Genomic DNA, 12,249 nt, shown 5'->3' with positions numbered 1-12,249 from the left:
GACAAAGTGCCACGCATGCTCAGATCAAATTCCTACATCAAAGCTATTGGCTACTAGCCTGAACGTAGTCCCTTCGTAACGAAATAACGTCATCACGTTCTGAACGATCGGATTTTCCGTCAACTTCGTCCAACCGTGTGTATGCAACAGTTTCGGACAAAATCCGACGGATTTGGTTGTCGGAATCTCCGATCGTGTGTACAAGGGCTAAGTCTAGTTCACGGGTAATGTTTGTCCCTTCTAAACCCCTTGGACAACCATAAGAACTGCTATAGTTTAGCATATCTTATGGAACTCCACAGCCTCACCAAATAAAAATCAATGTAATATAATTATCTAGTCAAATGCAGCACAGAATGTAGCATTATTACACTGCCTGAAGAGCAGCTGCAAAATGAGACTACATTATTTTATGATGTTATTGTAACTGCTACGTATGTGTTCTCAAACAACATTGTCTGACCTTGTTTTAATGAACTTAAATTCTTAGTGAATTTTTTGAAAGATGCCTTGCTGCATAAAATGTGCATTAGCATAATCTAGATTCTGTCGTGCATACTTTCCTGTGATAGACAACCGAGCAGCAGATGTTGGTTAAATCATAAAAAGAAATAAATTACCTAAAGAACTTCAAATTTATAATGATAGGATATGATAACTTTGAAGGTGCAGTTATGGTTAGGTTTCTGAGTGTATTGGTCTGGGATGTAGCTATTTCAAGTGAATAGATTTTCAATGTTTTCTGGTTTAAGGTAAACATAAGATAACAATAAGCTGGCTATAAACAGATAACTATTGACTAATGAAGAATCTAAATTTTAGATCAGAATTTTATTTTCTCATCTTTCCCATGCACTGCATAGCCCAATACCCCATGCTCAATTACTGCTCTTTATATGACAGGGAACAGATGAAAATATGATTTTCTTCCAAGGTAGTTTTTGAATGTCCATATAGTCCCAGGAGCATTTTCAAATGATCTTTCGTGTCCTATCAATGAACCGGTTACTGAGTAAATGTGCAGAAATTATTTGATTTGACAGGCTTGCTACGTGTATTGTAGCCTTTACAGAAGCAAACGGACCTTCCCAAAGGTTGTATAGCTTGTTGCCAATGACATAGAGGACTGTATACACCACAGTTGATTAAGCTCTGCAAGTAGGAGCACGGCAAGGAAACTCTGAACTACTAATAACACTTAGGAAGCTTTGCAACTGTAATGAAGTTTAAAAATGCATAGATTCCAACTATTCCTTATTTGGAGGGACTGTCCCTCTTTTGGAACCAAGTTATTTTGCTCCTCTTTCCTTGTTAGGTGTTCCTCTTTTTTTGTTAGATGTATACACCTCTTTAAAAATATAGATTTTCTAACTACCAGAAGTGTTACACTATACAAAATATTTCATCCATCCTTTAAATGATTGCATTTGTGACTTTGAAAAGCCATAAATAAAAAGTGTAGTAAAAAAAAAATAGTACTTGTGGCTTCAACGAACCATTTTTTGCATAATAATAATTTACAGTCCACATAACTGTGTGTATACTGTAATGGGTGTCTCTCTTTCTCATCTTAGAAAGTCTTAAAGTATGAAAATGCACTCAAACTGCTTTGAGTTAGTTCTTTCAATACCACAGTATCTAGCTCTAGCCCCTTACAGGCATGACTATTGGTGACTCCACCTGCCTGCTTAGCAAGATGCATAAAAAAAAAATAACAAAGGTAGATTTTTTTGTGAAGTCCGGAGGCAGGACCTGGTATGAAAGGACAAAACAGGGGTTCAGCATGGGTATGGGAGATGATGTTAGGGATATGTAGGCTCTGCACCATTTATGAATTTAAGCATTGCATGGGCAACAATTTTCAGGTGACAACCTTTAAAGGGAACAGTGATCCCAATCCATAGAATCAGGCTCCCCCATCCCTTTTCCATATGCATGAATAGTGGCTCACAGTGATGGCCCACATACAGTTATGGTAAATAGCACTAATCGAATTGACTTGGTTGTGCTAAATGCATGTTTAACATAATAAAAGCACGTACATGTAGCTTCTGCAGTTTCAAGGTTCTACCAGAAAGAGAAATGTGAGTTTTGTGCAGTAAGAAAAACAATAACTTTTAGAGTTTAAATAATGTACTTTATGGGTAACTCCACTTTTGCTAACAAAAAAACTATCCCCTCTGCAGAAATAGCTGTCTGTTTCACCATGCCTTTTGGATACTGATTCTAAAAAGGAATTGGGGGGAACTGGTACATTATAATCAGCTGGTGCACTCTCAATGTTTTCATGAGAAAAGCTGAATGATCATCTTCCTTATTTCAACCCTGGGGAAATAGATCACCAAAACTGAAATTCCTACTGTAGGGGGTGCCTAAAATTTGACTTTCACTCACGCAGGTAGAAAATGACAATTCTGGGGTAGTTCTGTATACCAATGGTGTACAGAACACCTCCAGGTTGCTATGTTGCTTTTTTGAATTATACAGAAAATTACAGTGACTGCAGAATGAAAAGGAAAGGACATTTTTGGATTGTGTAGCAATTGTATATGCAATATATTTTTTTTGCTATACTTTTTACATGAAAGTGGAGTTACCTTTTAAGCTTTAATCAAAACAAGAATAGAACAAGAATTAATATCTTGTTATACTCTTTCTAGAAAACGCTTCCGCCGGAAAAGGAAACGTGCACCGTCTGTCAAAAGAAGGTTTACCCAATGGAATGCCTGGTGGCAGACAAGCAGATCTTTCATAAGAACTGCTTCCGCTGTAACCATTGTAGGAGTAAGTTAAGGTGAGTGGTCTCAATGAAAAAACTTTAAATAATGAAAGTTGAACTTTAGACAAACAGCTGAAAGAGCAGATGAAATATGTACATATATGGGTGGTGTTTTACTTGCCAAAGGATTTGTATCTCTGCCCATCCATTTCTGACATTTACACAGCTCTGTCACATTAGAATCTAGCAGAGAAGAGATCAAATTTTTCATTCACAGCAATACGATTAAGCCCAGTCTGGGTGAAATGCATAAGGCTACTTTCAGACTGGGGTGTTGGGGGCGTCAGCGGTAAAGCTCACTGTTTTAAGCAGGGCCTTACTGTTGTTTTTTCCGCCCTTTTCGGCCATTAGCGGGGGTTAAAAGTGAAAAAGTAAAAGTTAAAACTTTTAACCCCCCGCTAAGGGACAAAAAAGGGTTAAATGCGCCCACAAGGCTTAAACGCTTTGCTGCCACTTCGGCGGTGCTGCCCATTGACTTCAATGGGTGGGGCGTTGTAGGAGCGGTGTATACACCACTCTTACAGCACCTCAAAGATGCGACTTGTAGGACTTTTTTTGCTGTCCTTCCAACGCACCGCTCCTAGTAACAGGAGAGGCTCTTTACAGGCACAATGCAGGCGCTATTTTTATTTTTAGCGCTATAGCGCCAGTAAAGCACCTCAGTGTGAAAGCAGCCTTAGAGGGACGTGGCCAGGGGTGGGGTCTGGAGCTGAAACTTGTACTTTCACTTTGGAACATGGTTGACACACACGGAGTACAACCCAGGGCTTTGTATTGCTGTGGATAGATGGAACGGAGCTTCTTGAGAGACTAGAATATGCAGCAGAGAGGAAGCTGGCAGGATGATATGTACAGTAGGATGCCTTGAGAGGTGCCATAATTTCCCTGCACATATTTTTGCTGCAGTTCAGTTTCACTGTTACATGTTTTATCCCTCCCCAACTTGTGACTGGACAGTGAAAGGAGAAGTAGTAGACTGGGCAGCTCATCTCTGCTTTCTTCTCCTTTCTTGTTCCTTGCAATTCAGCATGGCATATTGGCCACTGGCTGCAAGAGACTTTTACCAAACCAAATTAAGGTGCTTAAACTGTTTGCATATAACAAAAGGTGTATTGCTGAAAACAGAGCTACATTCATCTGTGTCTTTTATATCTGCTTGACGTTTAAAGTGTAAGTAAACCATCCTATAGTTTTCAGCCAAGGAAGCTGCCATCTTTGCCACTGTTTAATCTACAACTGCCATGATGCTGCACATGTGATCAGTTATGACACCAGCCATTGGATGGTTTGACAGTTTGGTTGAGAACACAACCAATGGGAATGTTATATTTCTGGCATGTGACGGAAATGAAACCGTTTTAATGGATGGCCTTACTTCCGGAATGTATGTACAGTCAAAATTTATTTTTTTGAGTTTGGAACAGTGTGGAAAGATTAGAACCCTTGCCAGGATTTAATATTGCCCCTAAGAGATATATCAAAAAGGCACCCGGACTTTGACAGTTATTTGTTACAGAACACGAAATGGCCATAAATATTTAATGAGCTGACTTGGTCAGGTAAGGCTGCAAATGTGGAGTGAGGCTTCCCTAAGCCCTGGTTCACATTGATGTGATTTGACATGTCATATCGCATGCCAATTAACGTCTTTTTCCCGAAATTGAACCGTCTGAATCGGTGCAACTCCGACTTTGTGGCGCCGCACCGATTTCCAAAATTCGTTTTTGTACTACTTTTGGCAAATTTCATGTGTGATTTCAATAGAGATCTGTGCAGAACTTGCAAAATTTCAATCCAGCATCAATGTGCACCAGGGCTCAGGTAGATACACAGAAAAGTAATTCAAAGCACGGGCATATGTCACACAAGAACCAAACCAAAGGCGAAAGGGTCCAAATGCTTTAATTGTTCATAAAAGTGATCATATAGAACAGCTAATGTGCTTTGAGGGACAAAACATGCTCCCTTTTCATCAGGGCTACAAAACAAATGCAAGTTTTAAACATAAAAAAAATCAAGGGATATATATATATATATATATATATATATATATATATCCCTTTGCATATGATATTGGAATCGAGTATATAGCCGACTCAGAAATAATAAAATCTTATGAACAAATAACGAAAATCAAAATGCTTAGTTGATAAACAATAAAAATAATAAGATGATCAAAGTCATCTTAAAATGAAGCACAATACTAGTGTCCTATAAATGAAATGCAGGCTGCATGCATTAAAAGGGAATTTAGTCCAGAGATAAAATGATAATTCTGCCACCTTATAAAACTCTGGTGCAACAAAATGAATAAGCAGACTGGACTACAAGTGCTAAATGAGTTCTTCCTGGAGAAGAGACGCTTGAGGGGAGATAAGATAGCAATTTACAAATATTTCAATGGTGATTCCAGCATAGGAAAAAACTATTCAGTCTCAGGGAGTGTAAGAGGACACAGGGCCACATAATGAGATTGGGGGAGAAGCCGTTTAACCTTAAGCTGCATATGGGGTTTTTCACTGTCAGGGCGATACGGATGTGGAACTCTCTGACACAATTGGTGGTGTCAGCAGGAAGTATTAATAGTCTTAAAAGACTCTTGGACGTACATCTTAGTGAACACAATATACAAGAATATGGGAAATGATTATCGACATGAACACACCCACCCACACACGTTGAACTGGATGGACTAGTGTCTTTATTCAACCTTACCAACGATGAAACTATGAAATGTGACTTGTCAGCAATGTCAGTTATGATAATAACTATGATGCAAATGCATTATTTTTTTACTACACATGTTAAAAATCACTCCGCACACCAGAGAGAGACCAATATTTCAAAGCCCATTATTCATGGTTGACTTAACTGAGGACCTTTAGAAATGTATAAAATGTCACCTATAGAAAATGTAGGAAATTTCATGGGTGCACACAATTTTAAGGGTTGGCACACTGGGTATCTCTTTACATGGCACAGACTCATCTTTTATATTTTACCCCAAAAATTGGATAATTTATTGTGTTTGTGTGCCCTAAAGTGAACTTTTATGTTTTCTAAACCATTGCAGTAATATTGTGTGACATAAAAAAATGAAACTACCAGCATTTTATTCTCTAGGGCAGGGGTCTCAAAGTGGCGGCCCTCCAGCTGTTGCGGAACTACAAGTCCCATGAGGCATTGCAAGGCTGACAGTTACAAGCATGACTCCCACAGGCTGAGGCATGATCGGACTTGTAGTTCTGCAACAGCTGGAGGACCACCAGTTTGAGACCCCTGCTCTAGAGTATCTGCTTTCAGAAAATATATAATGTGTTTGGGCTTTTATGTAATCATTAGATTAAAATAATTGTTTTAAACATGTAAACAAAAAATTCAATAACAGCTCTCACAACGAGGGGGCTAACCCAAAAAATTCCGCAGTGCCATGCCATAACAGTGTGCAATGCACTTGAGTGAGTATCACATTCGCCAATAGTACCATTCATCAAATGCGACATGCCATTTCATTTTTGCCATGGCATGTGTGCCGCCCTGGGTGCCTGCATCTCCAAGGTCAGAGTGGGGGCTGTAAAACCGTAGTTTAACTGACTGCTTTTATAACCCCCCCCCCCCCCGATCCTGGGCCACCCATGTGAACAAGCTTTAAGGGGCATGCCAAGATAGTGTTAATAGATGAGCAAATGAGTAACTGCATAGCCCCTTGGGATTCAAGAGGGGGGGGGGGGGAGATCCAGGTCATGTGGATTAGGGAGGAAGGAATGAAAGGAGGGTGAGGAGCTACATATGGCTGAAGAGGACAAATGTAAAAATATTAAGGAATAAATGAAAGGGCATGCATACCGATGTTGGCATAAGTAATAGACTGCAGGAAAAAGGAATGATACTTAATGGCCCAGCCAAGAACAAGGACAAGAACATACGTAAATGTCTCTTATTTATTTATTTTTTTATTCTATCCAGTCAGAGGCTTTCTTTAAAACGAATATAAATTAGTTTAACCCCTTAATTTCTGAGCTTTTTTGTTCACTGACATACATTGTTTTCAATGATATTTGCATTTGATACCGATCTATCTGGTATCTTTGAGTCTACCTAAGCACATTTAAAAGTATGCTTTTACTTATTGCAGTTTATAGAAATGGATCTATTTTTTGGTACATAATTATGAGGAATCGGATTATACATAACATACTTGTGGAACGCACTTGTGGTCTCACGTATCTTTATACAATATAGTAACAAAGATTACATTTGCATCATGCTCTAAGCATCATTATTCCTGTAGAGTTATTATTTAGTCTCACTAACAAATCTCATTCCATTTATGCAGTAGTAGTATTATCTTGTTTTTAATAAGATATTCTAGACTATTTTAGTAATTTTACTGTTTGCCAATGAAGTGTTCCGAATTTTCATTATTTGTTTGTGAGATACTATCATTTCTGCATCTGCTATTCATTGGATTCAGATATTATATTAACTATAACTGGTTATAAGAGGTGTGTCCAGAAAGTAATGAGAATGGTATTTTTAAAATATTTTATTGATAAATTTTACAATTGAACATTGTCTCCTTCAAAGTATGCACCTTGTGAGTATACACAACGCCCCCAGCAATCTTTCCATTCTTCATAGCATCCCTGGAAGGCTTCAAGTGGGATGGCGTTCAGAGCCGGCGTAGCGGCACTTTGGATGGTATCCACACTACCAAAATAGTGTCCTTTCTCATGTTCAAATCCTGAGTCATGATTTCATGAACAATTGCCTGGTAATTCCTTTTTCCCCTGCAATCATTCTGCTAGTGAGCCATCGGTCAAAAATGGAACAGAATGTGGATGCAGTTAGGTCTGTTCTCAACCGTCACGAACAGCTCACTAACAGAATGATTGCAGAGGGAATTACCAAGTCAATTGTTCATGAAATCATGACTCAGGATTTGAACATGAGAAAGGACACCATTTTGGTAGTGTGGATAACATCCAAAGAGCCACTGTGCAGGTTCTGAACGCCATCCCACTTGAAGACTTCCAGGGATGTTATGAAGAAGGAAAAATTGCTGAGAGCATTGTGTACACTCCCAAGGTGCATACTTTGAAGCAGACAATGTTCAATTGTAAAATGTTTCAATTAAATAATTTGAAACTATCATTCTCATCACTTTATGGGTACACCTCGTGTTTCCCTTGACTTTTATATTTCAGATTTTTACATTTGCATTTACTTTGTAGCCCTGATAGAGAGGGAAGTGTGTTTGGGCTCCCAAAATGCATTGGCTATGCTACATGATCATGTTATGTACAGTAAAGCTATTGGACTGTTTTGCTGTGGGTTTGGTGCTTAATATGTGTGTACTTATTTTGCTGTTTGTTCCCCTTCTGGAGAGATTTGCACTCTCTGTTTGTCCCATTGACCCTTGCAACCAAGAAAAAAGTGATGGGAAATGTAAAATTGTACAGCTGTCACCAGAACAAGAGGTGGGTGGGGACAACTGGAAGAGGAGATTGCGCTTCACTTTGGAGAGATTTTCTCTTACTTCCTGTCATATCTCCAGAAGAGGAAGTACAATGAAATCTCCACAATGGGATTCAAACAGCAAAAAATAAACTGATAGGAATTTAAACCCTTCCATACTCTAAAGGTACAAAGAAAAGTTTGGGCTATACTACCTATGTGCATTTATGTCAAAAAGGGCCTCGAAAGAGATGGGTGAGGGTTTCTTTTTGGGTTTGTGTGTGTCTTGTGAAAATTCTGATACAATACAATAGGGTCATTCTGAAGTTTCTGTTCAACTTATTATTCTTTCATCACAGTTTAGGAAATTATGCTTCTCTCCGTGGAAACATATACTGCAAACCCCACTTTAAACAACTCTTCAAGTCAAAAGGAAATTATGATGAAGGCTTTGGATATAAACCACACAAAGAGCTATGGAATCCAAAAACTCAAGCTACAACTGCAGCACCTCACGTTGAAAGACAAGACAAAAGTAAAACATTAATAAAAGAGTCCAGTACGGCAAGTACACAAAGCTTGATTGTAGATGAAGTGCATGACCATTTGGATGATGCAGCCCTTCAGACATCTGGTGCAATTGGCAAGCTGAGCATAACATGGCCTCCATCACCAGACAGTTCGAGGCAGAATTCCACAGTTGAGAAAGTTATTGTCAACAAACCCAAATGGCCACCAGAAGAAGACATGCAGCATGTGGATGTGGTAAGGCCTCCCCCAGAGGGAGGGGAACAAGGCAAGTCGGAAAGTGAAAAACCAGCTAATATTTGTAATGAAATGTTGGATAGTAAGGAAAGTCTAAAATTGGCAAGGGAAAACAAGGTCTCACAGATTGGCTCAGATGGGGTTCAACAACTTAAAAATGAGTTAACCAAAAGAATGAGTTCTAGAATGAATGCAGAAAGTTTTGAAAACAAAGATCTGGACGGTGAGTTGAAAGTTACTAAGATTAATGGAAATGAAGATGAACTATATTCCAGTCCAAACAGTAATAATAACAACAACAACAACAACTGCAATATAAATTTTGTTATGTATACTGAATACTATGAAAACACTATAACCAAAGTCAACCAGAGCAATGGACAAAAATCTTTTAAATCAGACAATCAGCTTGGAATCTCAGGGCTTCGTGTGGTTTGGGGTGAAGGTGGCCATCTTTCCAATAATTTTTCTATGAACATCCAGCAGTATGGGAGAGGTGACTTAGGTTCACCATATAATAATCCTCTCTCGTCTGAAGAATCATTTGTCTTGGATCGTCTTACAAATAAGATTCTGGATTCAGAGAAAAGTGAAGCTGAAATATCACATCAGTGTAATACGTATCAGAAGAAAGAAACGACAGAAGCAATTGTTCTGCATGGCTTGTCAACACAGTCTCTCGCTTTTCAGGAGCCTAATTCATGTGTTATGCCAGGCCTCACTATAAATGAGCCTTGTGTAACAGGTAGAGAGCTATCTCTGCAAAGTACTTTGAGCTCAGGTTTGAAGATGTACAAGAGTGAAAGACGATGAAGCACAGCTGCTAGACACAGTATTACATTCTTGCAACGGATGTTCAGAGGCATTGATAAAGAACTTAGAAATTTTGTTCACCAGTATTCCAAATAATAATTAAAAAAAATAAGTTTGAAAGTGCTACTGAGAAGAAAAAACTCTAGAAAGTGTATTTCAAAAGATTAAAGAGGACCTGTCAGTTTTTAACATACAATAGCACATAGTCCCCTGGATGCTATGCATATATAAAAAAAAAATAAAAAAGGATATGGCTCTTTGTGCCCTCCCTGGAGGAGAGTTTAGAAAAAAAATTATTCTGTGTGATTTATTTTCCTTATTAATATAGTGCCAACGCATTACACACTTTACAGAGTAACAGAACAATTTACAAACATCGATATCCCCAGAGAATCCTTACACACTAGAACTAGCAGTATGTACAAAAAGCTTACTTACCAGCTAGCCAGCAAGAAAAAAATGCATTGTCTAACAATTTGCATTAAACAGAGATTTTAGTTGTAAAACATTTGCAGATTTAGAGTATGTGGAAGCTGCACTGCCTTCTCAAGGCCCCTTTGTAGACTGTGATCCTAACTCGAATCTTTAAAAGTCTCCATGTTGGAATATATATATATATATATATATATATATATATATATATATAGCAATGGATACTTTGAGGGCAGATATGCCTGGATGCAGCCTATTCCACCTTAAAGGTGTAGGAGCACACCAGAAGTCCAGCAAAGCACATCAAGTTAAGACGTCCAGTGTACTCCAATGTCAATTCAAGCAAACTAAACAAAAATGGTGACCACCTGAGTTTATACCTTGCTTTTAATGTAAAATGCACAGAAGAGATTTTCACAGCACAAACCAAAAAACAACTCTTACCAGCTAGCCAGCCCAAAAAAACAGTATGCCTGTGGATAGTGAGGGAAAATCAGATTATGCCAACCCAAGCAAACCCAACAACACCAAATGACATTCAGCTGCTGTTCCTGGCATATAATAAAATTGTTCTAAAGGGAGAAGATTTTTTCCTTAAAGGATTCTATGCATTAAGGTAAAAACCTTCTGTGTGCAGCCAGCCCCCCCCCCCCCCCCCCCCCCAAAAAAAAACCCTATAACTCTTGGCTCTCTCTCCTCATTGAACAGAGAGGCAGCAGGCAGTGGGAGCCATTTAACTACTGTTGTAGTCAATCACAGCCAGAGAGGAGAGGGGGGGGGGGGCAGGTGTGTCAATGGACACACAGAGCTGAATTGGGAGCGAGCAGGTATGTATGACATGTTTATTATAAAAAAAACGTTATAGTCACATTTATCTCAAGTCCCAAGCACTGTGAGACAAGAAAGCTGACCTTTATAACAAAGTTCTGTCTCATACACCTCAAGTTGAATACTCTTCTATAAAATTTACATACAAGGTTTATAAAGGCAGGTGTATAGAGGCACAGAGACATACTTTTTTATTTTTCTTGAGTGCATAGCACACTGGGTGATTTTACTCTTGCTGTTATTTGGAACTTGACAGATCCTCTTTAAATAAATTCTGTACAGAGGACTGATGACACAGAGTTATCTTAAAAGTCCCTGTACATAGATGTTATTTCATGTGTCTATGGCACTGTGCATTGTAGTTCATGAATACTGGTGGCCACCGCAAAACCCTAGGAGAACCATGGTTGTTGTATACATGGACCTGCTGGTGTTGAACTCCGGGCAACTTTAAACAGTTGAAGTTCATATAACCAAACCACTTCTACCTGCCCTAAGATTTATTATTCTGTTCATCCCCACACACACACATACATAGCACATAAGGTCAGTGACCTCACTATTTTCTCACTATTTTCCATCACAATTAGGCAACACAACTTAGGCAAGGTACCACCATCTCAGAGCTGACTGGACAGCAATAAGAAGCAGCAATACACTGATGAAGCCATACCTGAGTTATCCACTCTTTTAAATATATTCACATTGTTAGACTGCTAGCACTGTGCACACAATAAGGTATTAACTGGATGAGAGTGACCCTTCCTCTCCCAACATTAGGAGGCTAATGTAAAGACAGGATTCAGGTATCTAAACTAGTTGTATTAAAAATAGATGTAGTGTTTTTTTTTTAATATAAACTCTACCATGGTGCTTTTATATACTGCATGCCTGGAGTCCAGCATTAATACACCCATTTACACAACAACTGTGCTAAACACAGCCATCTGTAAAGTCAGTTGTTTTGATGAAGAAGCCTCCATATTAAATATTACCTATTGTGGACAGAATATTTTAATCAGCACTGCTAAACTTAGCATCCTATCCCCTAATGAAAATTATATATCCTAAATCAAAAAGCAATAAAGTCAGCAGTTAGTTTGCATTTGGTTTCCACAGAGAGAACATTAATGAAATATTTTATACCATGAATTAAAAGGCCTGTCTCACTAGCT

The 12,249-nt window shown here is 38.6% G+C and overlaps 1 protein-coding gene across 2 annotated transcripts in view; it reads left to right on the top strand.

The window, feature by feature from the left end:
* The window catches only part of XIRP2 (xin actin binding repeat containing 2), a 264,735-nt gene extending 255,993 nt beyond the window's left edge, over positions 1–8,742 (top strand). For both annotated transcript variants that reach the window (XM_077447917.1, XM_077447916.1), the window contains exons 8-9: positions 2,661–2,794; positions 8,596–8,742. In XM_077447917.1, coding sequence (XP_077304043.1) covers positions 2,661–2,755 — 95 coding nt within the window. In that variant the 3' untranslated portion in view covers positions 2,756–2,794; positions 8,596–8,742. The remainder of the gene's footprint in view (positions 1–2,660; positions 2,795–8,595) is intronic.
* The last annotated feature ends 3,507 nt before the right edge of the window (positions 8,743–12,249 follow it).

The sequence above is a fragment of the Lithobates pipiens genome, unplaced genomic scaffold (genome assembly GCF_037356315.1).
Source record: "Lithobates pipiens isolate NorthernLeopardFrog02 unplaced genomic scaffold, aLitPip1_a1.2 Scaffold_22, whole genome shotgun sequence".
NCBI lineage: Eukaryota > Metazoa > Chordata > Amphibia > Anura > Ranidae > Lithobates > Lithobates pipiens.
This window is presented reverse-complemented; position numbering and strand designations above follow the sequence as displayed.